Genomic DNA, 27,241 nt, shown 5'->3' on the forward strand with positions numbered 1-27,241 from the left:
TTTCTTTCACTAGCTAATGCTATAAATTTAGAAAGATGTCTGCCGACCTTTACATTAGTTAAACGGCATAAGATTAGACCACATTGAGGAGCACAAAATACTCTGCTTTCTTTTATTTCTTCAGTCGATCATTTACACATGAGTTTAAAGCCAAACATCACATCCCAGGAACCACCTTTAAATTACTTTGATGTTTTATAAAAAACGGGATTCTGTTGGTGCAGAGCTAACATGACACAATGGACTTCATTCATGTCATTATTTCAGATTTGTCCCACTGTAATCCAAGCAGTGAAAAAAGAAGAAACTAAATGAGCAGGGCTTCATTCTGTGATACTAATGTAGAGCCATTGTGAACAAAGTTGGAAGAATAGAGGCTAACAGACTTAAAGGTTTCACGAAGACGCTAACTGAATATGTGATGCACCGAAGCAGGATGCACCTTAATTCTAAAATGTTTTGTTATTGTGATATAAACATGCGCAATACCATGATTGCAAAAACAAAATATATATTGCAATACAGAATAATGGAAGCCTGGATGCACTCACACTTTAAAGGGCAAAAATACAGTTCTTTTGATCAATTAATGAAGTAATTTTGATAAATGAATTGGTTTTAGTGCTCATTAAAATAAATTAAGTTATTTTATGTTAAATGAAAGAAAGATTATAATGATATTCATTTTGTGTATATTAGTTTGTTTTATTTACTGTGAGGTTAAGCTGCAATGAAAATTTTTCACGGTTATATCCTCATCATCATTTTTCAACCTATGATACTGTATATTGCATGTCTTCCTAATATAACGCAGCCTTACTTGGAAACAAAAAGGGTTGACATTAAAAGAACTTAAAGGAAAACTTAAAATAACACTACACATCTGACTACTAAACTTAAATTGCTTCCAACACATCAACCAGGAGAAAACATTTTACACAAAATCTACATTAATCGATGAGGTCAACAATATGTTTTGCTGCATCAACGTAAAAAAAACCTCAGTATTTTTTTTTTAACACTGAATAGTTTGCTTCACAATACACGCTTGAGCTCGTTTTATATTCAAGACAGCAACTGCATAAACATTAAATTGGAGGCCAGTGTCAACGTCCAGATGTAGCCTATTAAATGTTAAGACATTTGCGATTATAACTCATTTTAATTTCTTTACAGATTTAAACATTCTTTTTATCTGTCAACTCAATATCTCTCATTATGCAATCTATAGCAAAATCTCCTTCTTGAAGAGTGACCAAAATACATGCCACTTTGACAGATTTTCTATTACTGTGCGCAGCACGGAACAAGAAGTATCTAGTTCTTGAGTCACTGTGGATGTCAGCTGTGGTAGGTGATTAAAGGTCTAATTGGGATAGCTGGAAAGGGGGTTCAGATAAGATAACTACTTTGATGCAAAGCATAATGTTAAAGCCATAGTTACATAAAAAGCAAAAGAGAAAAAAAAATCCAATGAATAATCAGACCCAATGGATCTTCACTAATCCGCTGCTATCTCAACTATCAAAGTAAAAGTGCTCTCAATACATTTTGCAGTGGAACTTCCTTTTGCTAATTCTGCAAGAAACTTGTTGACCCATGGTACATGAGTTCATGAGTTTTTCTTATCTTAAAGCATCTGACTATCATACAGAATGAAATAAAAGATAAAATAAAAGCACCTTTTCAAAAGGACTTCATGATACTATATTGACAACTTACAATGACTGAAGTCAGTGTTTTTCAAAGAGATGGACAGGAAGGAAGGATCCTCTACAGAGAAGTTAATAATTGTTATAAAAAGGGGAGTCGAAACACATGGACTAATCAGTAAAAGCTATAACATCACAAAAATGCATTAATTGTCTTAAGATTCATCAAATGAGGAGAGAAAGTCTTTGGGGTGGCAATATTGTTGACACTTATTAGGCTGGTAAGCCAACATTATATTTGCTCCACTGAATTAGAAGGTATTTTAAGTTGCACAATAGAAAATTCAGAATCACTGGCTGTTGCACAAATCAAAGGTCTTGGTCTGAGCTACAGCACTTTAGCCTGGTTGAAACCCTCTTTGTGGGAGGTTGTTTTATTTTTTTGGTTAACAAAAGAATTTGGCTTCTTTGATATTTTTTTTTACCTTGTCTGCACACATATTAATGGTTGATACCATGCCGGTAAAAACCTAAGGCATATATATGTATTATTACTATATTTAATATATATACGCATACACATACATATATATACACATACAAACCCAGTGAGTTTGTAAAAAACCACAAACGAAACGCGCTTCTTCTTTGATTTTAAGAAACCCTGGAAGAGTGTCCCAGCTGAACACTCTAGACTACAAGTATAAACTTGCATACAACATGTACATCCAACACACACACACTTGAATTACAATATACCTGAAGACAGAGCGTGACTTTGATCTCCAATAAGTACAAAATTCTGCTTGTTGCTCTAATAATGTTTAAAATGTTAGACAGAAAAAAAATAGCACAGCTGTGTGGACATTCATTAAAAAAAATAATAAAGCAAGTGTTATAGCAAATACTGCTGTCTACTCACATCATCCTGTGACACTGACTGACAGGTGAGCATGCAATCACCACCAGACACAGGAATCTCATTTACCTTGAAATGAGTAGCCTTTGGTATGCCACGTTCCATTGAAAGGAAAGCGTGTTGTGTGACCGAAGTTAACAATCTGGAGACCTTACCTGTCCGTCAAACACAGAGGTTAATGCTAATTTTATTTGAACCATTTCGAGGTTAGGGAAATTATAAGATAACGCATAATTCAGAGGCCATCTGTAAAAGCCTTTTAACACTAATGAAAGTCTTGAATAAAGAAGGCGGGAAAAAGGTATGAATTTTCTGCTGCCTTGAAAAGTTTATTACAAATGGCATGTATTTAATATCTAAAAAGATGAGAATTTCCAATCCAAAAAGGGAAGTAATTAGGTCCATTAATCATGTTTATGAGATATGAATACATAACACCATTGCACAGATCCTTGTATTTACATTCATGAACTCTACTCAACATAAATCTGGCATCATTTAGTTGTTTTTTTTTCAAATTGATACATAGTCATGTTTCCATTACCACTAGAACTGAGCAAAACCTGAATACTGCAAAGAAAAATCAGTTTGAAAACATTAAACATAAAAATTGTAATATGTCGCAAAAACATTTTAGGCTTTCTAGTTTAGCACCAAAGTGTAATGAAAATACATTTTCTTTTTTTTTTTTTTGCACGTCTCTGGCATCACTTCATGTTATATAGTGTGTCATATGACCAGACCATATTACCACCATTTTCTATTTTAGCAACAGCGGTAACGGTATTCACAATAATTTTACCACAACTAAAGATGTTTCAGTCCATCTTCTTCGAAGTTGAGAAGTCTCACAGGACAATATTTACGAGGATTATCATTTGCGAAACACCCTTCAATAGAAACTGGTGGGTAATTAGCACATGGAGAAATGCAGTCCTGCATCATTTCACATAATACAGAAACCATCAAACAGTCTTAAAGCTGAAACAAGCAGCATTTGAGTCCAAGTGAAACTTCCTGAATATCATTCCAGTGTGCTCCAAAGTTAAAACTATGAGAAACATATTGTTGTCCTCCTAAAGTTTAACTAGATTGAAATCGGTTCTGCTTTTGTTCTACTTTTTATGTAATAATACACTTTCTTTGAAGCATTATCTTAATGCAGACATGTTTTGTTATCCACCTCTTACTAACACACTCCACCCAGCCATTCAAGACCCAAGCTTTACTTACAGCCAATGTCTGCAGAAAGGGTGGCGAAAAAGACAAACAATCCACTTCTCTCCGTGAATATACAATGTGTCTCCGTTAAGTGCTTTGGAAGACAAAGATCCCTTTTTGTATATTAATGTTTATGAAATAGAGTTGATTATCCATGCCATTTAAATTACAATTTTGTCTGCCCTTTACAGCTGACAATTGCAAGCACCGACTATTTGATATTACAAACCCATTTATACAGTAAATACTGTATCAAGCATTGCAAAATTAAAATAACAATGAACGGATAACGCCTATATAAACAGCTTTAGGAAAAACTACTCTTAAAAATAGCAGTAGTACCAGAGGTATTGGTTTCATAATCAACTGCTTTCGACAAAACTGATGACAATGTAATAAAAGTATAAATATATTCAGTGAGTATTAGTGAGACTATACGACCATTGATTTCAGGTGGTCTTGCTGAGTTCTGAGAAGAAGGCATCTGATAAGGATGGCGCCATGGCCGTCTCAGAGCCTGAGCACGATCTTTAATCAGGGGTCATTGTGTTCCACACAGCAGCCCTAAACACATAAAAGCAGGTAGAGGAAGTGGTAAATCATACAGGCATTGGGGTCTAATTGGCCACCAGAATGAGCTCCAGCCAAAATATTGTTTTCCCTTGACGCTATCTGCTTCCATCTCGTGGACTTTCATAGAAACTGGGGCTTCCTGTTCTTGGGTGTTGGCCGCTCCATAAGTACAACATCCCCTAGTCTGTAAAAATAATCTCAAAGACCTTGTGTAAAGAAACGGGGGGGGACCGAAATACACTCTGTCCCATGAGGAAGAGCTTCCCTGCAATTCAAAAGCTCTAACAGTTTCCCCTTTAATTTGACAAAAAGCCAGCATGCTAACAAATATTTCCTAAAAAAAAGAATCTTTGGAAGCTTAACTCATATTAGGCCGAATGGTTTTAGTTAACCTGGATAACTCAAGTTCTTAGCGTGCCAAAGAATGTTTTTGAAAACTGTATTCACATCAAAAGGCACATGCGTCATCCACTGGAGAGTAACCGGAACATGACGCAAGACAATTGGCAATCATGACAATAATGACCAGCACAAGTCTTGGTTTTTCATCTTAATGTCTGCCATGAAATTCAGCACTTTAAGTAGTGCTTAATTATCATATTCATTGTTGTCATTGTTATAATATGATACGTTAATATGTGGAGTTGAGTTTATTGTGCTACATTTTAATTACCTATGACTGCTCATGTTATTCTTTTTCCGTTTTTTTTGTAAGAGGAACTCATCCATGCTATAGTTAAAATAAGACACAACATATTTTTTTACAGAAGACAGGTGACATCAGCCTATGCCGGCACCTTGAAGTTGCTGTTCTGTACCAGAACCCTACGTTTTGGATTAATCAGGGCATTATTTAAAACAGAGAGAGCTAAATTAAATCTTTTTGTTATAAATATTGTCATTTTCAATGACGAAAAATGTCTTCATTACTTTTGTGCATTCACCATGTCGAGCAATGAGCTGCACAAAAACAAGCTCAACATCTCTGAAGCTTCATTTACGTGATGGAATATTGTGCTGAAAAGCTGACCAGTAGTTGCACGTAGGCCAAACTTAAGATGCCTAGATGTTGTTGGGTGGGCATTTATACTGAAATGGGGGACAGCATTCCAGACTCCAAGGCAATATGCTTATATTTTTAATATGCCAGAATTCAAAAATACCATGCACTAGGCATAAACTACTCAAAACAAGCCGCTAATATAAAGGAATAATCTCAAGAGTCAGAAATATCTGCCATCAGCATTTCCTTCAATATAAATCAGCATGTATTTCCTACTTTCATCCCCTAAGAAATCTATACTGAAACTGAAACATGAAAAAAGTAATCAGTTAGGGGAAGAAAAAAACACCTATTGCTGAGTGTGTTCAATACAGTTACAAAAGGGCAGCAAGCTTAAGAGTTGTTTATTACAATCTACATAATGTGCATAATATAGGGCTGGGCGATATGGCAAAAAAAGTGATCACGATTTTTTTTCCCATATTGAACGATCTCGATTTTTAATCACGATTTTTTAAATCAGAAGATCCCCCCTCCCTTCTGGAATAAAATAGAAAGAAACCAGAGATTGTTTTTTTTTTCTATTAACAAATAAAGCAAATAGCATGTTTTAACAAGAGCCATATAGAAAATGGCACAACAAACAGGTAGTTTTAAGCAGTTTAAAAAGGTTTCAAGTAGTTTTAGCAGACAAAAAATGTTCATGATCATTTAAAATGTAAACCAACCAAAAAATGCGGTTGTTCACAGTTTTTCATTTATTTTGCCTTTTTTTTCACAATTGCATAGATAAAATTGCAATGACATTATTAACAACAAAAACAGTAAACTCATGAGTTGAGCCACTGTCAAGCAGCTGGCGATGCGGTTGCTTAAATTGACCAAAAGGTGGCTCTTTAACATCACAGTTTGTGTACTGTGCGTGACTCTGACGCTGGTTAGTAATTAAGTCGCAACGCGGTTAGGCTTTCTTTTTAATACAAACTGATTAAACTGATTACATTCTGTAGTGGATAGCCTGAGTAATAAGGACGTACCGTTTTTATGGTGACAAAAGAATCATCTGCTGAGCTCTGCTTGTTGCCTCCGACACATTCACTCCGCTGAGCGCGCACACACACACGCACACACATGCACGCACGCACACACCCATGTCGGGGCCGCGGAGTTTCTCCAGGTGATCAGTAATTTGTGGTACAAGCAGAGCGAATCACAACTTTAATGAGTGCGGTTCAGTTTGACATTATTGTCAGTCTATGAGAAAAACATTTAATTTTATTAAAATCGAAAAATAATATTTATAGGCTAAAAAAATAAGCGTCATTAAAGTAGCCGGCTGGACCTAATCGAGTAGTCGGCTATATGGCCGGCGCTTGTGGAAAGCCCTACTTTAAGGAACGGACCAGAATTATGCATGGAATGGTGAATAAACGTAAAACACAGAGCTACGTACGTCTCCCGTCTGGATCCTTACCGACTGCCGCGGCATCTCATGCACATGATCAATTAATGCAGACAGCGCGGTGCCAGGAAAGCGGGTTGTGATTGGTCATGCACTTTGCTGCAGCATGTTTTGCACGTGATCGAGAAAGTAGACCCACAGCTGATCACCGTGATCGAACTTAATTTGATCGCGATCACTGATCGAGATCGTATAATCGCCCAGCCCTAGCATAATATCGCTCTGTCTATCCACTGTACCATTTGTGCTATCGTAGTACATCCCATCATCTCTATCTGGTACACACTGTGAACCAAAACATTATCCTGTGCAAGAAGAAGGTTTGTGTTCAGTTTTTCCTTCATATTTTTTTTCATATTTAGCTACTTTTAGAGGAATTTCAATAAAGTAATTAAAAAAATATCTGAATATCTTAGCTACCTTCTGTTTTTGAGTCTCGTCTGTGGTCAAGGGGTCCTCAAAAGGATGAACAAAACTGTTGTTATACTGCACCTATAACTTCTAAAGAATATCAGCCATTCACTGGCAATAGATAAAGAAACATAGAAAAATTGCATTGACGGTTGCTATTTGGTGCCCTTGGGCTGACTGAATGACATAAATATCATAGAAAACCAGGTCTCTCCAGCTCAGTGGCGAATGTTTATTTCTAATTTACAAAACACTACAAATGTTTGACTATGGCCGACATTGACTGCCATGTTAATTGCATGCAGCCCACTAAAGGAGAACAAATGAACAACGATGAAAGAAAGGTGGTAGTTGAAGGGGTTGGGGTGAGAAACACCAAAAAGCTGTCATGGTTTTGGTGTCTTTGTGTTTCAGTTATGTCTCGACTTCCTTTGTTCCCATCTGCCCTGATTGTGTGCACCTGTGTCTCTGTATACTTTGTCTTGTCTTTCCCTTGCTCCCTGCTGGTTCGTACTGTTTCCACCCTCCTTGTGTCCTGCCAAGTTTTTCTTTAGTGATTATTAGCTCTTGTGTTTGTTGTAGATCCTGCTCAGCAGCGCTTTTGGTCTGTTTTTGAATTAATAAAATCACCTTTTTTGGAACTCCTTGGTCTCCTACATCTGGGTCCTAACTCTTGAACCACTTCGTAACAAAAGCATCCCTAGACGAGAGATGTCTTGTAGTTTTTTAAGGACCCATGTGATGCTGGTGATGCAGCCAAGGTCTTGCAGACTCCGGCTTACTCAGGCTTGTTTTGGCCTTTTCTTCCTCCTGCCTTCGTCATGCGACAGTGGAAAAGCTGCTTGTGTCTCCACAGTGAGCCAAGTAAGACAAGACAGAAGTAATTGTTGACGCGTCATCTAGTCAAAGATATAATAACTCCAAGTCGAAGATTAGTCGACCACTAAAGTAATTGCTGGTTGCAGTCCCAACCACATCGTTTCCATTTCATTCATGTCTAATATTTGCAATTGTAGCATTTTGTTATAACCTTGACAAGTGCAGCTACTGCTGCAAGTACCATTCTATGATCAAATTGCAGCCATCAAAGCTACGTACTCAACTCCATGTGCTGCAGACTGTGTTGGCACTAGAGACAAAGCTGTGAAGGAAAAGAAGGAATGATATTATTTTTTTTAATCCCCTAAGCCGATTTTTCTGCAACATGTTCTTGAGACCAATTTGTATGTCAGGACATACTGGAAAATGTATTTGAAATAGCATACTTATCACAGGTAAATAAAGTGGGGCTACTGTACATCAGCTGCTACAACAATCAACAAATTATTTTTTATGACATTTAACTCAACTTACAGTATGCTTTGTAAAAAAAAAAAGTCTTATTTACTTGGTTTAGCTATGGTAGACTTTATGTTTGTGTAATAATCATTTGAAAGAGGGATTTGCTCTTAACCAACTTCATAGCTGACAGTTTTCCTCACAAATCTGAAAGCGTTGTTTTTTTCCACACTATAAAAAAGGGAACTGTTTTCTCTCTGAGTCTTGCCCTCTGAGTATTAACGCACAGTGACATCAATCCAACAGTGCATCAGCGGAAGAAAGCCTCTTGCTAATTGTAAACAGGAGAGGGAGGTGAGCACTCTGTCGAGCAGAACACAGATCTCCTCTGTAGAGTTGCAAAGTGAAACACTGATTAGTGACGCTACATTACTCTGCTTTGTCCAAGGGCAAATGTTTCATATCAGCTAACTGTCGGAAACTCAGAAGCTAACCTCAGCACTCGTAAAAGTCCTGCAGCTGAGTGTGATGGACGGTTTAATATTAGAAATTGTGATTGTATTGAAATCACAGTCAAATTATACTGAGGGATAATTAGTAATTCAGTAGTTATTCATGTCCCCAAAAATGGAAATTAAGATGAAGCACTGAGAGTTAAGTAGATGGATACACTAATGTGTGATGCCATCTGTACTATATGCATTTATGTTAGCATTGGTCCTCTGAGCAAACCGCCCTCCCTACTTTAGCTGGGCACCAATACATAGGCATGGGGGAAAATATATTAAAATCCATCTCTAATTTTTTCACATCTTTCAAAATCTGTCCCCTTTATTAGAAAGTGCCCCATCTCGGTCTGAGCCATCACCTGTTCCATGCCCTCATATTCTATTCATGCAGCTTCCTCCATTAGTTTAATTAACTCTTTGGCTCTAGGAACTTGCACTCAGCCACGGCTTCAGCACCTGACTATTAGAAAAGGCACACTGTGACCACTTTCTTGACTCACTAGCGAGAGTGCAGAACTTTAATGATGATAATGCCCCGCTGGTCAGTTTAAATCACTTCAGCCCAATTAGGGGGAACAGGATCTATACATGCTGTTCTCTTTGTCTTGTGTCAGTTTTAAGTACACATTTGGTTATATCAGAGAGAAACTCTCCAATTATGCTCATGAGATTAGGAAGTTAAAATGTACAGGGCGTTTCCCATTAGGACCAAATCTGTGGGTTTTTCTTTCTTTTTTTGTTATGCAATTACGACCTCACTTTTTTCTAATGTATTCATGCCAAATAGCAAGAGTGTTGCATATTATAGCAGGTCTTAAGTAGGCTTTATACTCCCTTCAAACAACACTGGGGGAGTGTATGTGTCCCATCACTGTCTGCAGCCAACCATCTGACATTCACAGTCACTTCCCATACGACTGTTCAATGTTGTCAGATCACAAGATTAGCAAACTACTTCTGACAGGCCATAAACTAGCGCCCTTAACTCTGCAAGACTGACACACAGTGGAGTGATGAGCTAAATGCTCATTATAATGTCGTCCAAATGACAATGTTAACATGCTCAGGTTAACCAGGTATGATGTTTACCATCAGAAATGGGCCCAGCAAGTCTTGCTGAAGGTGTAATTTGCTTTTTTTTTTTTACTTTTTGATTACCCCAAGATAATAAGTTACTGGGTTGCCAAAGACACCAGAACTCCAAGTGAGGATTAGAATATCACATCAATCGAGTCACTGAGAATGTTCACAAGAGAACACAAAGACGAAACTCAGCAAAGATTCTGAGAGTTTGAGTAAACACAATGCACCCTCAGGGAGCCGCAGCTGTCAACATGGAGTCTTGAATCAGAAAAATGTAACTGAATAAAACTTTGACATGCTAGTGGCACTATGAAAGAAGATCGGTCACTCAAGTCAACATCTGCTGAATAAAATGTTTATCCGAAGCAATAAACACAATCTGCTATGGGATTACTATTAAGGGTTGGACTAAAGTATGAGAGACAAACTGACGTTGGCATGTCTCGATCAATGCAACAGGAATTGCTGAAACCTATCCCAGAAATGACACCTCCAACCATGCCATTATTCACACACTAAGTAGCTGGACATCATGTATGAAGGATAGCGGTAGCTCCCTGCCAAAAGGCCTTCATCGCAGGGACCGAGGGACACAATGGAAGGAGAACTGGTTGACTTTGGGTCACTGTATAGTGATAAACCAGGACAAGCATAAGGAGGCAGCTGTCTCCAGGGGTGACAGAGGTTATGGGACAAACAGAAACCTCTCACATACCTGCCTGTCATAAAGCCGGGATAAGTCCGTGATGTGAGGTGGGGACCAAGAATACCATTAGCCACATTCAGCAGGCAGAGTGGAAAGATGTCCAACACCCCCACTCCAGCGTGACACTCCATATGAAATGTTATTCCACCTCTTTGCTAGAGTTTTAAATGTTTAGGCCAACAGTGCAATTTTATGCTGTGATAACCAGCAAATGTCTCAGTAATTGTACCTGCAATGCCCTGAATATAGAAGCTCATCTGCTCTGTGACACGGCTGTTAAGAACGATATAATTCATATCTTTTCTTTGCAAAAAGCGCAGAGGAGAAAACATCTCAGAATGGGTTGTACTTTTCAAATCAGATACAGTATAGTTGTGAATTAAACTGTGAAAAACATATGCGATGCAAAAATCACAATTTCATCTTCCATCATAGAGTAGGGATCAGTTTTGCAAACAACAAGGGCACAAGCTGCCTGGGTCTGATAGAGAGATGTATGCACCATCCCAACATTGTAATTACCTCCGGGAAGCTTACGAGCAATTCTGTTTTTCTATTACTTTTTACATATATAACAATTAACGTAAATAAAAACAAACTCTAGGACAGAAACTTGTTTTTAAAATGAAGCACAGAGAAATATTGAGATGACAGCGTTCCTAGGAAAATGTTCCCAGAAGTATGAAAAAAGTATGTATTTTCCCTCCCAGACAAATTTAGGGGGGAAAAAAAACAACTGAAAACTCAACCAAGTCAAAAACATTTTCCAGGGTAACCATTATGGTTACAATGAAGTGGCAACTGAATACAGGGCAATAGATGTGCAATCCATTGCTTGAATAATAATCACTGTATAGAAAAAGGTCACAAGGTCTCCACATTTAATAGGTACCTTCCTCTTTGGTGCATGAAGTCCAAGCCAATCCAGTCATTAATGTGAGATAACTTGGATGTAGACCAAAACAGACAGCCGAAGGCCATCTTAGCTTAACCTCTTAGACAGAGGTAAACACCAACCCGAGCCAAATTATATTTCAGAGTTGCACCTGTGCACTTTGACCTGAACTAAACAGACGTGTATTTATTTACTCCAGCGGTAACAAATTGGCTGAGAAGCCTCTATCCGCACAGCTAAACTCCTCTATCTGCAGCTTATTCACATGGTTTCACAGCCATCCCGTTCTCGGATTTTCAAAGCTTAAGAGGTGGAGAGTGTGTGCATACGGGATTTCTTTAGCCTTGGGTACCCCAAAACCGCTAATTAGGCCAAAAATCACAAGATTGCACATGGCCACATCCCCAGATGAGTGTTGAGCTAAGCACAGTGAGCAGCCATTTTAAATCAAGCCTTAATCCAGTCTGTGTCTCACTCACCCTACTCACTAGCCCATAGCATCCAACAGAAAAAAAAGAGGAAAAAAAAAAAAAAACCTTCTCAGAACTGGTATGTGGCCAGCATTAGGAATGAGAGTCGAGGAGGAAAATTAAAGCATAGAGAGCAGGAGGGAAGTCACATAAAGCAGCAGAAAATTGATTCCTGGGGAGAGGTGAATGCTGGTGAACATCGAGTAAACTCATTTCAAAATTAAAAAGATGCCGCGGGCAGGTCTCAAGGTGTGAATACAGAGAGAGGAAATAAAACATGCACAGAAAAAAAAAAAAGTTCTATGAAAACAATCATTTCAATTTGTCGATTCCTCCGCTCGGAACCCATTTGTTGGAGCTTCCTTTGGACACATGCTCTCAGAAATCAAAGCCCAGCTCACTGAAACAAAAATGTGTTTCAAAGTAACTAATGGTTGAAAGAGCAACGACATCGGTTTACAGATGGATGGTTGACAAAGTGGTCCTTTGCCCCCTGGCTTTAAAGTTCCTCTGTTCAGTTGAATGCTAGAAATACTTTGAAAAAGAAAACAAAAAAAACTGTTAAACATGTTTTTGAATAAATGGAAACATCAATGAAATCAAATGTCCTTTTGACACTCCTGCTTAATAGAATGGAAAAAGATTAAGATATTTATGTGTAATTTGTACACAAACACTCAGTCTGGGCACATAGGAATTATTCTGTAATAGTTAGGAGTCAAAACAAGAAAAGCCAAAAACTCACTATAAAACAGTACACTCAATACACAAATGAAATAAACAAACAGTACTCTATTTACATAAAACTACACTATTTACGCAGATGCCCGTATTTATTGCACATATATTTTGCATTCTCAGAAGGATAGACACTTTAGATTATCGCACATGAGCCTCAGTGAAGTAGCACAATCTTCTTATTTAATCTTTAGAAAGTTAAATTAACAGTGGATGGTGAGGAAGTTTAATATTGCTTGAAAGGTTTAGGCTATCATTCATTTTACAATGCAACTTTGTGGCTGCGGCATTGTAAAATGTTTGGGGAGAAGCAACTAGAAGCTTCTACCCCAGTAATTTCATGATAGAGCTACATTATTCACAATCCCTTGCAGGTATTTCCAGTCCACACTTAAATCAATCATGAGATACTACAAGAGAAAGGATCACAAGCTTGAGTGATCTTTGTATAAAAAAAAAACTAAAAAAAACACACACACCCACACACAAAACCCTGCTAATATGAAGATGGACCTGACAAAATTCTTTTCAGCTTTAAGATGACTTTTATGGCAATTCATCTCAAATATAAAATATGCTATGCTTATATATTTCAAAATAACAATCGTAGATTAGAAACCAAATTATAGACGTGAAAATGTATGAAATAAAATCTAATTCTGTATAATAAAACATGTATGCAGGGTTTAAAGAACCTAACCATGTCAGTCACCCCACAGGCACCATTAGCCCACAAACTAATTCAGAACAAGAAAAAAAAAAGGCTTAAACCACTCTGAGCTATTGCCATCTCTCTGCTCTGCTCAGCCCCTTGGCAGCTATTACTCTTGCAGTTGTTCTGCAAGCGAAGCAGGGACAACAATTGCTACATGTTTGCAAAGCAAGTGTCCTTAAAATTTAGAATCCTGACAGAAATCAATTGCAGCAGTGTTACTCTGTAATCTAGAGATAGTAGCACAAGATAAACGATCTAACAAGCCTGGGGAAGTAGAGGTGATGCAGTACCAAACACCATCAACTGCTTTCATGCAGTCACTCACTGGTGTTTGGAGTTCAATTTTATGCTTAAACACCTCCCTGCATTAGGACAAACCATCATAAAACACTACTGTATAATTCAAGGGAAGCACTGCGCACCTCCCAAAATTGCCCCATCATGTCACTATTATGACCTTGCCCCCAACAGTTAACTTCTCACCTCTCAGGGGATGTGTACTCATTATAAAATCAGTCATCATGATTATGAGTTTAAAAATTTGCTGATCCGCTATCAAGCTTATTTCAGCTCATCAGCATAACCACATTAGAGAGGAAACCTGTGGGCTGGCAATCTCACACTTCCTCAATATTGCAATCCCAGCAGGCCGAGCATGTCCACATCCATTAAGCTGGACCTGAGCCTCCAACAAAGTCTAATATACTGCCACGAGGCACACTAACACCATGTGACACCTGAAATTTAATTAATTAGGTTTACACAACATACTGTCGGTCCAACACATCCATCTGCCCTAAACAGGAAAAAAGTCGAAAATTTGGCTGCATTTATTTTTGCCGTTGAGCACTGCGGGCTTGACTTTATGTATGATGGAGGTAACAGCCCAGGGTACCATTTCCCCGAATGTGCCGCTCTAACAATACAAACAATCAAGTCAACAAAAACTCTGTTAGCTCAGGGTGCGAGAATCCCTAATTTATTTCCATCCATAATATATTTACTTCATCTAGGAAAGGAAACAGATTGTCAGAGGCAGTGGGAAGTAAGATGATTTGGAGCTCAATTCTGCTAAATTGGTTGCTGCCAGTGTGATACATCACGGAGAATTAAGATGCCTCTCCTCGAGCACAGAACTTCGGCAGCCATATTGGCACATCTGTCAAGGGCCCACCCATGACAGAGACAAATTGACCAATTCTGGCACACAAAGGCTGATCCAAAGTGCTAGCAATAACCAAGGTGAATAATGAGTCAGCTCGGGCTCCAGAAAAATTCATTTTTAATAATTAGTGTTCCTGCACCCCTCATTTTCTGAGAAAATGAGTGCAGGTACATCTACAGGTTGATACAACACATCAGCAAGACTGGAGGAATATAGATGATGTTGGGTGTTAAGCTTCCATCATCTCGTAGAATGGCTGTGAGTTGAAATGCAGGGTGTAAGACGGATGAATCTCTCCCTGTTCTCCCAGGAGCAGGAAATTAATCAAGTCAGAGAGCAAGTGGTACGAGCGGCTGTAAAGAAATGTTTCAAGAGGAGCACCACAAAGTTCAGAAGGTCAAAATAAATGGAAAAATTGAAGAAATGTTTACGTGCAACACAAATAGCATCTACTGATGGATACAGTCCACATACCCATTTTCCATATAAAAGCAGTGGAATTTAAGTGTCAAGTTCGAGAACATTGTGTGACTGCTGATATTCTGTCACAAAGATTTTTTTTCAAAATGCCAACAGGTTGTAGGTGTTTCTGCGCTTTTCATGGGTTGTTTATTGCCGTCAAGAACAGCTCCAACTAATTGTTAAAGGACAATTAGCATTTCATTTCATTTGTAAAGCTTTTTGAGTGACTAGTGTGTATTTATGTGCTAAGGTTTGCCAATCGAATATAGCAAGGCCTTTAGTTTAGCAAGGAATAGAATCTGTAAGGTCTGATGATTTGAAATTACTGCAATTTTATGTAAATGGTTTGTGGCTTGTGAGCATAAACATGAGATGACAGATATAAGGACTGCAGTGTCTTCCCTGAGGAAAGTCAGTTAAAAGCCTGATGACTAATGAACCTATTTAGCTTTAATGCAAAAATATAGGATATCTAGACGCTCCACTTTTTAGACTGATAACATTTACAGTCACTCTGCGTGGAAGATCATGCAAAATGTAGTTTAGGTGATGGTAATACCACTGGAGTGCATGATAATTCAAAACCAAACTCAAGTATGATTTTAGTTGACATTTTAAGTATTTCACGATATGCTGCATAATAAATTCCAGCCTAGTTTAAAGATCCATCAAGACTTTATTGTTTCAAACCAGTCCAAAGCAAAAGAGCATTATTTACGAGAACAACAATTTTTATCAACCGGTGTGGTGAGATCTCTGAATCTTTTTTAAAGTCAACTTGTCTTGGGATATCAGCCAGTCTTTTGTATGCAAGTATTTTTTAGGTTTTTTTGCATCTGTATCCATAGGGACACAGGTCCACAGGTCCCCTGCATAGAATGCACTGTGCTTTACCATCCAGTGTTGTCCCCTGTGTAGCCGTATAGTCTGGAAGCTTTGCTTTAAACACAAGTGCTTCTCATACATGGAGGTCTGCTGGGAGCAATCCTCCTCTCGATTCATTACCTCCGGGAGCAAAAGCTCCTTCTGCTGGGCACCATGACAACAATGCACCCCCCACCCCGCTCCCCCCAGGCCTTTGTGGCAGGTGGGGTGGGGTTCACGGCACAAGAGAAAGTGCAGAGCTTTCACATGTACCTGGGTAATTTAACATGAACTACAGGGTCACACCTAACCTAATCTAATATACTGTTAAAAGAAATTAATATTATAGTGTTGTTCCTTTTAATTAAGCATTTCTAAATAGTAGCTTCCTTTAGATAACTTTAGATTTACTTACAATTGATAATATTTTCCTGAAAATAACAAAATCTGTTTGGCTACATATATTGATTATTAGTTACTAAGGAATGCTGCTATAGATCACTTGCAGTGAACAAATACAATAAGAAGCTGACAGGAGGGGAAAAAAGGGTGTTTAGCTATAGAGCTGAGGGTAAACTCAAAGCCAAAGTAAACAGCTCTGGCAATCGAGTACCATAGTTACTGAATCTTGTTTTGTATCCTCTAAAGTACTAATTAAGTTGGATCAACATAGCAGTTGATTGAAAATGACACTTCATTCACTTCATTATGTGAGACATGAGTGGAAAGATTGCCAATGATCATGGGCAACTTCAGTGAAGTGGAATAAAACAGTCAGGCTGAGGGGAAAGATAATCCACACATATCAGACAATTGCAGGCTCTTTCAGTGGCTACAGGAGCTTGTCAGTGTGGCGTCCATCCAAACATCCACAACTGCTGCATGGAAAACAGACAGGAGCTGTATCACTGTGAAACACTGCACTATTAGTAAGTTGTTCATGTGAAAAACCACCGATATGCAGCGCCGTGAGCTACATGAGCGGTTTGTGGAGGTAGACTGCTATATCATTAATTCATACGTTCGATCTTTATTTAAACTTTGAAATGAACGGAGGCTCCATTTACAATATATCCTCGCAAAGATCCAAGATGTCATCTGAGGTATTAGGAATACGGTAGCATGTGCTCTTGACTGCATTTCTAATTTCGCCACTTTCAGACAGTTACCCTATTTTCCAAACCGACATCATAAATCCTTTCAGTCATCAAAGCAAAAAACATCAATCTTTCTTTAAGGATCGACTGCTTCACATCAGCCTGAAATGATGTGTGTGACTTAATTCAGGAATGATCTCATAATGCAATAAAAATGAAAATCGACAGTCATCCACAGGACGTCAATCTATATTTCTCTACGTGTAACGCTGGCATTTCGTTGCCGTTTTAATTATTTTCATTTTCCAGTATACACACTGTTAGAGAGGATCAAACATAATGCTTCTTCAAAGCACGTTAAAGCACTCCAACTGCTGTGTAATTAAAGAAGAACAAGAAATCAATCAAAAACAAACCACTGCGTCTACTGGCTGAAGGAGAAAGGGGAGAAAAAAAAACTACAGATAAAGTAAGCAAAAGAAAGTAGCAGCGCAAATGTGAAAACCTGCAGAGATGTAAAAAGTGGAAATGATGCATAGCCGTCCCTGTGGGAGTCATGGTGAGTACGATATCATTCCACCCTTATGAAAAATACCTCCACATGCAGACACAGTCAGCCTTAAATAACTTTTAATCATCTTTCAAAATTTGAGCTTCAAGACTACTCGCACTAAGTTCATAGTCAAAGCACGTAGGAAAAGGATGAGTCAGTCATATTCTCCAATTCTCAGTTGTTTGAATTCATTTGAAACACAGCAGACAACACGTTTATTATTTTATCTTAAGAGTAAAAAAAAATAATAAAAGTCACCCAAAAACTACAAATCCTGTGTTAAACATAGTAAAATGTGTAAATAACTGCAAAAAACGTTACGATAAATCATTGTCATTTTCTCATAATTATGACAATACACAGAAAGTTTTCGAACTGAAAAAATCTAATTCCATTAAAATAAGGATTCTTTTGTTTTTGCTTTACATTTTAAGGCTCATGATGTCAAAGCCCTTCCTTTCAGAACAGTGCACTGGTGAGTGGTAAGGAAAAGGTTTGCTTCTCTGTTATCTGTGTCTGGCTCAGAAATTAAGTCTTGCACGAGTACCTTCTTCCTAGAGGCGAACCCCAGTTTGTGCATTTCTGTTACACTCACTTGCACAGAGCAAATGCCCTTAATAACCATTTAGCTGCGAAGGCACGCCTGTCTGTCCCCTATTCACGGCCTTAGCCACTAATTACATTCCCAAAGTAATGGTCATTTCTGTGTTCCCTCAATGCTTCCCTTTTACTCGGTACAACCAGCCAGCTGCCTTCACTACTAGGAGTTGGTGGTCTGCACAGCACTGAAATGAATGTCCAAAAACTCAGGGTCAACCAGGTCCCAATTCTAATTGAATATGCAGTTCTTAAGTCTAATGCTTTATACATGGAGTGAGACTATTGTTTGTGCGCTTCTCTATGAATAAATAGCTCAAACTACAAGTCGTGTTAGGTTTTTGGTGGTTCAGTACCTGAGTTAATCCCTGCTGGGTGATATTATCACCACTTAATGAGCCTGCTGTCATTCGCTTTAACCACAAACACTGGGCCAGACCGTAAAAACACGTGTTTTACTGTCAAAATTGTCTTCTGATCAAATAACTGAAACAGTCTAATCTTGTCATCAGATAGGACACACACAGAAAAAAGGTGATTAAGGTTTACTATTTATAGAGCTGCTCTTTGCATAGGATTTAAGAAAACAAAGCCATGTTTAATGTGATTAGGATTCTTATTATGAGCTCAACATAACCCTGTACATTATGAGAGAGCTGTCATGCCCGGATAGTCACAGCAGACTGTCTTTCACTGCCTCCACCAGACAACTGAGGGAGCCGACGACCACTATCAGGAGTGACATGAATACCAAACAAATGTGAGTCCAAAGTAAGCACACTTCATTTTTCCACTGTGAATTGTGCAATTTTCTTGCCTAAAACCATGATTTTCTTGGCTCACAGCTGCAGCGCCAAAGACAAAATATTCCATCAGTGTAATCATTTTCAGTCCTGTGATACATCCCACTAGGGACAGAATTCGTTATTTGCTAGGTGGTGTTTTTGGACCTGTAAATATAAGTATGCCCTCCCTGAGTTCCTTCAGTGAGGTGCCCTCGATCAAAGCACACAACCCAAATTTCCCATTGGAACAGATGGATAGCCAACAGAGAGCTGTATTTGCATTAGTGCACGTGTATGACTGAAGGAAAAGAAGTCCTGTAAGAAAAGTGTGTTTAACTCAATGTTTCACCATCCCAACAAAAACACCTTTTCTGACTCTTCACATGCATTTAGATGGTGCGTATGTATTTTATTATACACCCATTAGCCACCAGCTTAATGTTGTGTAGGTCCTGCCTTTGCTGCCAAATGGGCTCTGAGTAGGGTGTGGACAAAGATCATTCGGGTGCCCCGGAGTGTCTGGCACCAGTGTGATAACAATAGATCCTTTGGGGTAAAAGGGTGGGGTCTATGTGGATCGGACTTGCTAAGCACAAATGCCATTAGATTCCATCTGATTGGTTTGAAGTTTGAAGGTCAGGTGTACTCCTTAGACTTTCATTGTGTTTAAGCCCTTCCTAGGCAGTTTTTGAGAATGCAAAACCACATTCTCTCGGCACACATTACCGCACTGACGTGCCTGCACTCCTGACCTGGCCCTGAAAGAGAATGTGTCAAGAATTTTGAAAGGAGGAAGAAAAAAAAATAAAACAGTGCGAGCGACCTCCCCCACACCATGCCGCACCTTAAGACATGTTTGTAGGAAGAATATGATAAAATAATACAAGAGGCTTCATTGCCCGGAATGTTCAATGACAAAATGTCAAAAGTGCTGTGAGAAGGAATAAACATAAAGTGTTAAAAGCCTTACTGTTTCAAACTCCAACCTTGTAAACAGTGGAACTACTTAAGTGGACATTCTGAAGTACATATACACATATATATATATATATATATATATATATATATATATATATATATATATATATATATATATATATATATATATATATATATATATATATATATATATATATATATATATATATATATATATATATATAGAGAGAGAGAGAGAGAGAGAGATTTGATTTACAAAATTTACACAATTTAGTTCATTTGCTGATACCCAGTACCAGTACTAAAAACATTTACAAACATAAGTACACATAATGAACCATCAATTAGAGCATAGATCAGCCTGTTCTTTCCAGACTGCCACATTCATCAATTTTTTACAATTTGTTGAGGTAGATGACTGAGAAATTAGAGGAGGTAGGAAAGCACATCTCGCAAATGGCAGACTCTGACACTGAAAGCATGCTTCAATAATGGCGACAGGAATTTAAACAAACAAATGTTTCTGAGCGTGGCTTCCTGTCCTGATCTAAAAATATTTTATACATAAGATACCTACAAGTCTCTTGTGACACACTGATCTTAATATCCCTTTAAGACACTTTTGTGGTTTAGTTTATATCATTAGCATTTAACAAAAAGAGAAAAGGACCGATACCTAAATGCTATGGAATTTTAAAAGGTACACATGCATCAATTGATCCTTACTCATTTCAATTATACCCAACAAAAATACATTCAGAGGTTGATTCAGTATTTGTCCTTTAACGCAGGAGGCTACAACATAATAATCTAACTTTAACAATCTGAACATTCATTTACTTTGCCATATGTCAACGTTTTTCTCCCTAATGCATTAGTTTAATTACAGTTATTGAACCGTAACCAAGAACTATGAATATATACAGCGCTGGTATGCCATTATAAGGACACTAAAATGTCTAAATCAACTATTCTGGCTACAGCAGCGGGAAGGGAGTGCAGGGCAAAACAGCAGACAGATACAGGAAAATGACAGGCAAGTCAGAGAGGAAGTGAGCAATTTTCCATCCTATTTCAAGCTCTGTCCAGAGCATAAATGAGAGCTCACCTGAATAGGACCAGTAGGGGTCACCAGCTGTCCTCCTCTCCCTCATTACACCTGTGTTTCCAGGTTGGCTGCCTCCAGTGAGTAGAGGTTGGTCACCCAATGCAACTGTGGGGAGGAAGAGTTAGAGGTCAGAAAATCCATGGGGCAAAGAAAAGCACTACTTAAACAATCTTTTTAAAACATTTTTGGAGGAATAAAAGTATGTTAAATCACAGAATTATAAAATGTGTCATTGATACCTAAAACACAGTTATAAAATAAATCTAAGTGTTTTTCTGATTCACCCAGAAGCTTCTGCATAAATCCAAGTTGAAGGAGAAAAAATTAACACAGCTGTACTTCAGTTTGATACAAGCATCCAAGTACAGTAAAGGTGCCTCGAATTATTCGTTCAAATTGCAGCTACCCTGAGCCAGGCTCCCCAGAGGCATCAGCAACTGAAATATACTTGTCAAGGATAACTTTTTTAGCAGAATGGGGTTTTCAAAGGCCAATGCAGCATATTTAGAGACCTGGGCAGCTCATGGCGAAAATATAACGCTAATATCATCTGTCCCTCAATCTTCTGTACTTGCTTTGTTCTGCTCAAGGTCGCAGGGCACGAGATGCTGTCCCAGCTGCCACTGGGTGAGAGTCAGGGTGCATTATGGACAGGTCACCATAGAGCAACCAAAGTGACCAACAACTATTAACACTTCTTTCTTAGTCTTTCCATTCCAAAGACTAAGAAAGAAGAAAACTCATACGGCCACAGTGAGAACATGCAAAGTTCCCTCAGCTCATGATGAGGGAATAACTGAACCTAATTTAATTTAATTTAATAAAAAAAAAAAGAAAAACCCAAAAAACCAAGGAGCTCATCTCTCGCACCTACTGTATATGCGCATTGGTTGTATATTTATGTTAATTAACACAGTCAATGTGCTTACAGTACATGACAGGGCTCCAGACTGCAACCAAATGCTCGCATTTTGCGACCAAAATTTGAGTATGTGCGACTGAATTTCATGTCCACTCGCACACGTGCGACAAGTAAATTTGCCAGTGTTTTTTTTTTTTTTTTTTTTTCTTTTTTTACACGTTAAACGTGGAAGGAGTGCCTCAATGAACCCCCATATTTGCAGGCCAATGAGTGTGAAAGTGAATGAGTTGGGGGATCTATTTATTTATTTATTTTTTTCGTTTAATTTCACCAGCTCAAAGCAGGTATTACGCCCGGATGACATTTAATGCGACACAACTCGCTGCCGCCGCGGCGCGCACATAAAGTTAGAAGAAAGAGGCGGCGGGTATGTTTGGTTTTAGTAACATCATGCTCAGGCCATGAGTCTGCAATGGCCCAGACGGGAGACACATGTAGCTCAGTGCTTAACTTTTATTTTTAATCCACTCTATATTCTTCTGGTTGTTCTCCGATATGTCCCCCCTCTAAAGCCTGATTTATGGTTCCGCCTTAAATCGACGCAGAGCTCTGCGTTGTTGTAACGCGGAACCATAAATCATCTTCACCCGGTACATACATAGGTTTCTCTAAACATCTGTCCCCGCTACAGTTTTAACTAAAAGAAAATGTGCTCCAATACAGCAGGTCTCATCATTTTATTTTGAACACTGCTTAAAATTTGCTTGACACAAATGAAAGTTAAATTTGAACACGTGGGAAAAACACCTAACCTTTTAAGTGATGTGTGTTATCAGGTGTAATGGCATTTTTAGGTTAGACATAAGAATATTTCTTGGTAAGATCCTTAGTTATTTGAGTGAAGGCAGTGAATTTGGTCAACTGGTGTAAGTTCAGGGTTTTAGTAAAGACACAAGTAGGGAAATGTTATTGGCCAGTACCCCCAATATTTGTACATTTGTTAAGTACTGTGTTTAACAGTTACATTCATGGCTGAAAGGTTACTAAGCACTTTGTTACCAAGCACTTTTTTTATCATGTGAATGTATGTTTTTTTTATATATAATGACAGCAGTGGTGCTGTCAGTTTACTTTATGTTGCGGCATCTTTAAAAATGCACAATAAAATGTAACACTGCATTTGAAACAGCACATTGTGGTAATTCATTAATCTATTATGAAATACGTATTACTAATACACTGAAATGTAGTAGAAATGTAAACATTTGGTTAGCGTGTCGATAAACGATGTGCGCTCCTAAAATTTCTGATTGTGCCCCTAAAAATTTTCAGTTAGGGGCTACTGTGCTCCTAGTGAAAAAAGTTAGTCTGGAGCCCTGCATGAGGTTAAAAAACAATCATATCCTCATCCTTGAAGTTGGAATATTATTTCTAGAAAGATTAAAATTGAAATAAGGCCGACGGTGAACATGGAAACAATATATGAACAGTTGTAGCAATGCCACAACAGATCAAATTAATAAAATACGGATTGTCTGTACTACCAGGGGTGGAGCTGATCAGTCCCATGTCTTTTAGGCAAAAATGTCTGATTAACTTGCATGAAAAATTGCCGGGAAGCAAATCAAACGCTGTCAACAGAATTACATCAAATGCTAGAGGCACAAATTGTCCTTTAGCATACACACTCCCTAGAGCGTGTAGCCTCTGACTTGCAACAATCAGCATCGCAGGGGAGTTTGTGCTCTGCAATAGATGCAGGAGGTGCAAATAGAGAGTAGAATGCCTAGCTGAAGTCATTGTGGACCAGGTGCACACATTCATAACAAAAGTGATTTGTGCTGCTTTAAAACAGTCAAACTCGCAGTGCCTTTAAAAACCTGGAGACTTGTGCTGGTTCCCTGTTGCTACCGAGATTCAAACAACTGGGGAAGCAGATTGTTTCTGTACAAAGAGAACAGCAGGAACAACTAAAACAAAAGCAAAGATGGCAATCTTTTGGATTTAAACGGAGGCAAAGATATGTTTTGCTTGCTACAATGCAGCCTTGGACTGCGTTTAGACGTCCATGTTGCACTGGAGGTTTTAAAATACACCCGGTTCCACACCGTTCTCTGAAACTGTGTCCACCATTTTAAAAGACTTCAAGTGGATTCCTCTACAAACATGCAGCTTGGCACAACAGCTAATCCCCCATCCAAAACCCACTAAAGCTACCAGAACTGTCTATTCATGTGTGTCTTAAGATCAGTTCATTCTCACACAACACTAGCTCAAATGCTATATTTCTATGGCATTTCCTGCAGGATTAAAAGATTGTAAATCTCTCTTCCCAAACAGAAACTCTATCATGGCACTGTAACCACAACAACTGATTTCCATCACATTTGTCAACAGTTTCATGTGTTAAGGTAACTTCAGAATAATAGTACACCTCCTTGGAGTTTTTTTTAAATCACCTTCAGACGAAGAGTATGGGCCTGATCAGCATCTCTACACACAAAATGCAAACACTCTCTCTCTCACACACACAGACGCGCACACAAACAAACACACCCCTCCAGCCACTTAATGTGAGCTGAGCTCTTACTAATAGTTGCATCATTACCAAGAATTAATTAAAGTAAGCACAACATCGAGCCAAATCTTTTCCTGCACTTGAAGCCAGCGTATTAGTCTTCAAAAATGGTTTTCACTTAGGTAGGAGCCACGTACGCACCGTTTCCCAAATCAAATTCACTCCTTAGAGGGAGGTCAAAGAGTCTACATGAGCATAGTCATAAATGGCTCCTTTGTTATTATCAGATGTACCAATTTACTGTGAGGAGCGAGCGGTTAACACGAAGTGTGAAACAGAAAGGGAGGCAGTCTACGAGACTAAGACATGGAGCATATTTGAAGGCAGGTTGTGAAACAGGAGGGCTGCACTGTCTTTGATCACAGAGCATAGGAGACAGCACCATGTCAACAGTTTACACACATCCATGTCAGCCGTCCCCTGTGGGCAATGGATTAAAGCCACAGCATTTCTGATGGAGCGGAGCAGACAACGCAGTCGGTGCTGGGCCTGAAGGAGACTGAGGAGAGCTGTGCTGCACTCAAACAAGATACATAAATGTGAAATTTGAAAAACCCGAGTGAATTATGGAGTTTAACAAGTAGTTTAAATGAGACAACATAAAAATCTGCTTTGGCCTGGATTTTTACTTTGATAGCTTCTTTGCAAGCTGAGGAAAAAAAAAAGGTTTTAAAATAGCTACAGAAAAACACTTTGTACACTGTATATTCCTGCAAAATCATTTTCCTTTTCCATTGCCTCGAGGGCAGTTAAATCATCTACACCACCATTAAGCCCTACTATTTGTTCCATAATATCACACGCAACAACAAGCCAAGAACCCCTGAGAGCTCTTGAAAAATCACAGCCTAACAACAACCACAGGAGCATTTAACTTGCATTAGTCATTGGGGGACTGAGTTGAAATATCAATCACCACTGTTAGCATCAGATATGTGAGGGGCAGCCAAGCTAGCACATCCCTGTCACCAGAATTATTATTTGGAGATGTTATAAGCTCGCAAACAGATCCTAATCTACAGTTATGTAAAAACATATTAATAAAAACAATAAAGTATGCATTGTTCCTGTTTTAAGAATTGATGTATCAAGACGTTATAAAAATAAATATCTGATTCTCACAAAGTCTTAAAATCAACCTCTGACAAGCAAAAGCACGACATATTATTTTTTCCTCCACAAATATCAAAGCCAAGATGCAGAAGCAGTGTGCAAAAACTAAGAAAAACTCATGATCATCAATAGTTTGTGGAGCCACCTTCAGGTGCAATGACTTGAAGTAACTGTTTTCTGCTTGATGCCCTGCATCACATCACTGTGGAGGAATCTTGGAACAGTATTCTTTACAAAGTTGCTTTAGTTCATTGAAAACTGCAGGTATTCATCTACGAATACCTCTCTGAAGGTTCCATCAAAGCATTTCAGTCAGGTTGAGGTCTGGCCTTTGATTAGACCACTGCAGTATTTTCACTTTTTTTTCTTTCCCAGTCATTCTGTTTGCTGGTTTGCTGGTTAGATCCGGATCGCTGTTTTCTCACATGCTTCAGTCTGTCTGACAGATGGCGTCATATCTGACTTTAGAATGCTCTGGTATACAGAGGAGCTCAATAAACTGCAAGGTTTCTCACTCAAATCCAAGTTACGACCCGTCTGCCACCGTGCTTGATTGGTATGAGACGCTCCGAGGTTACCAGGCAACATCTGATTCTTTCCCATCACTGCGGAGGTCTTCTTATCTTGGTATTTATATCTAAAGTGTACATTTGGGCTGTGTGGACACCCATAGCTATATCTTTACTTTTTAAATCAGTAAGTCATCTAATATAACCAATTACTGTTGAAGAATTATAGGGCAATCCACCAAAAGACTGACACTGAAATAGTATACTTAAACTATTACACTATACTTATATGTATACTATAACTAGGGGTGGGCAAAAATATCGATATGGCAATATATCGCAATACTTTTCCAGCCGATTCAATATCGATATTCAAAATTTGAATATCGATTTTTTTTTTTTTTATATTTTTTATCCCCGATCTTTTTCCCATTATATCACCGAGTGCTCCTACCTAAGTGACAGTCCTGGGCATTGCCACTCTCTACCAACCCTGGGAGGGCCTTGCACCGAGCTCAGGTTTTATTTCACGTTTTATTTCATTTTATAATTTATTTTTTATATAACACAATTGCCTGTCCTTAAAAAATGAAAAATAATGGACAGAGGTTTATTTATTTATGGATTTATATCTATACTGACTGATCACTGTCCTTGGTTTTAGTACCCATCTTTCTTGTGTTTATTATCATTTGCCACATAATTAAAACAACCTCATACTAAATTTAATGTTAATTTCATATGATGTAAATAATATGAAAAACATATACAAATATGTTGTAACTTTAGCTTGTATAGTTATAATAAAACATTGTTTTGACTCAGTTTGTCCCATGAATTGTCACTATAATCTGATGAACGTGGATTTTAAGGTGCATCTGATTTCCTCGGATTTTAAGATCCATCACTATCATCTGATGTACATATATACAACTTGGATTTTAAGATGTGTAATGCATTTTTAAATTTTTCGG

The 27,241-nt window shown here is 38.3% G+C and overlaps 1 protein-coding gene across 4 annotated transcripts in view; it reads right to left on the reverse strand.

Moving 5' to 3' along the window:
* Positions 1-27,241, reverse strand: part of ca16b (carbonic anhydrase XVI b) — a 109,280-nt gene that overhangs the window by 61,992 nt on the left and 20,047 nt on the right. For all 4 annotated transcript variants that reach the window (XM_061727293.1, XM_061727291.1, XM_061727290.1 and 1 more), the window contains exon 2: positions 21,206-21,310. In XM_061727293.1, coding sequence (XP_061583277.1) covers positions 21,206-21,310 — 105 coding nt within the window. The remainder of the gene's footprint in view (positions 1-21,205; positions 21,311-27,241) is intronic.

Source organism: Cololabis saira, chromosome 8 (assembly GCF_033807715.1).
Source record: "Cololabis saira isolate AMF1-May2022 chromosome 8, fColSai1.1, whole genome shotgun sequence".
Taxonomy (NCBI): Eukaryota; Metazoa; Chordata; class Actinopteri; order Beloniformes; family Belonidae; genus Cololabis; species Cololabis saira.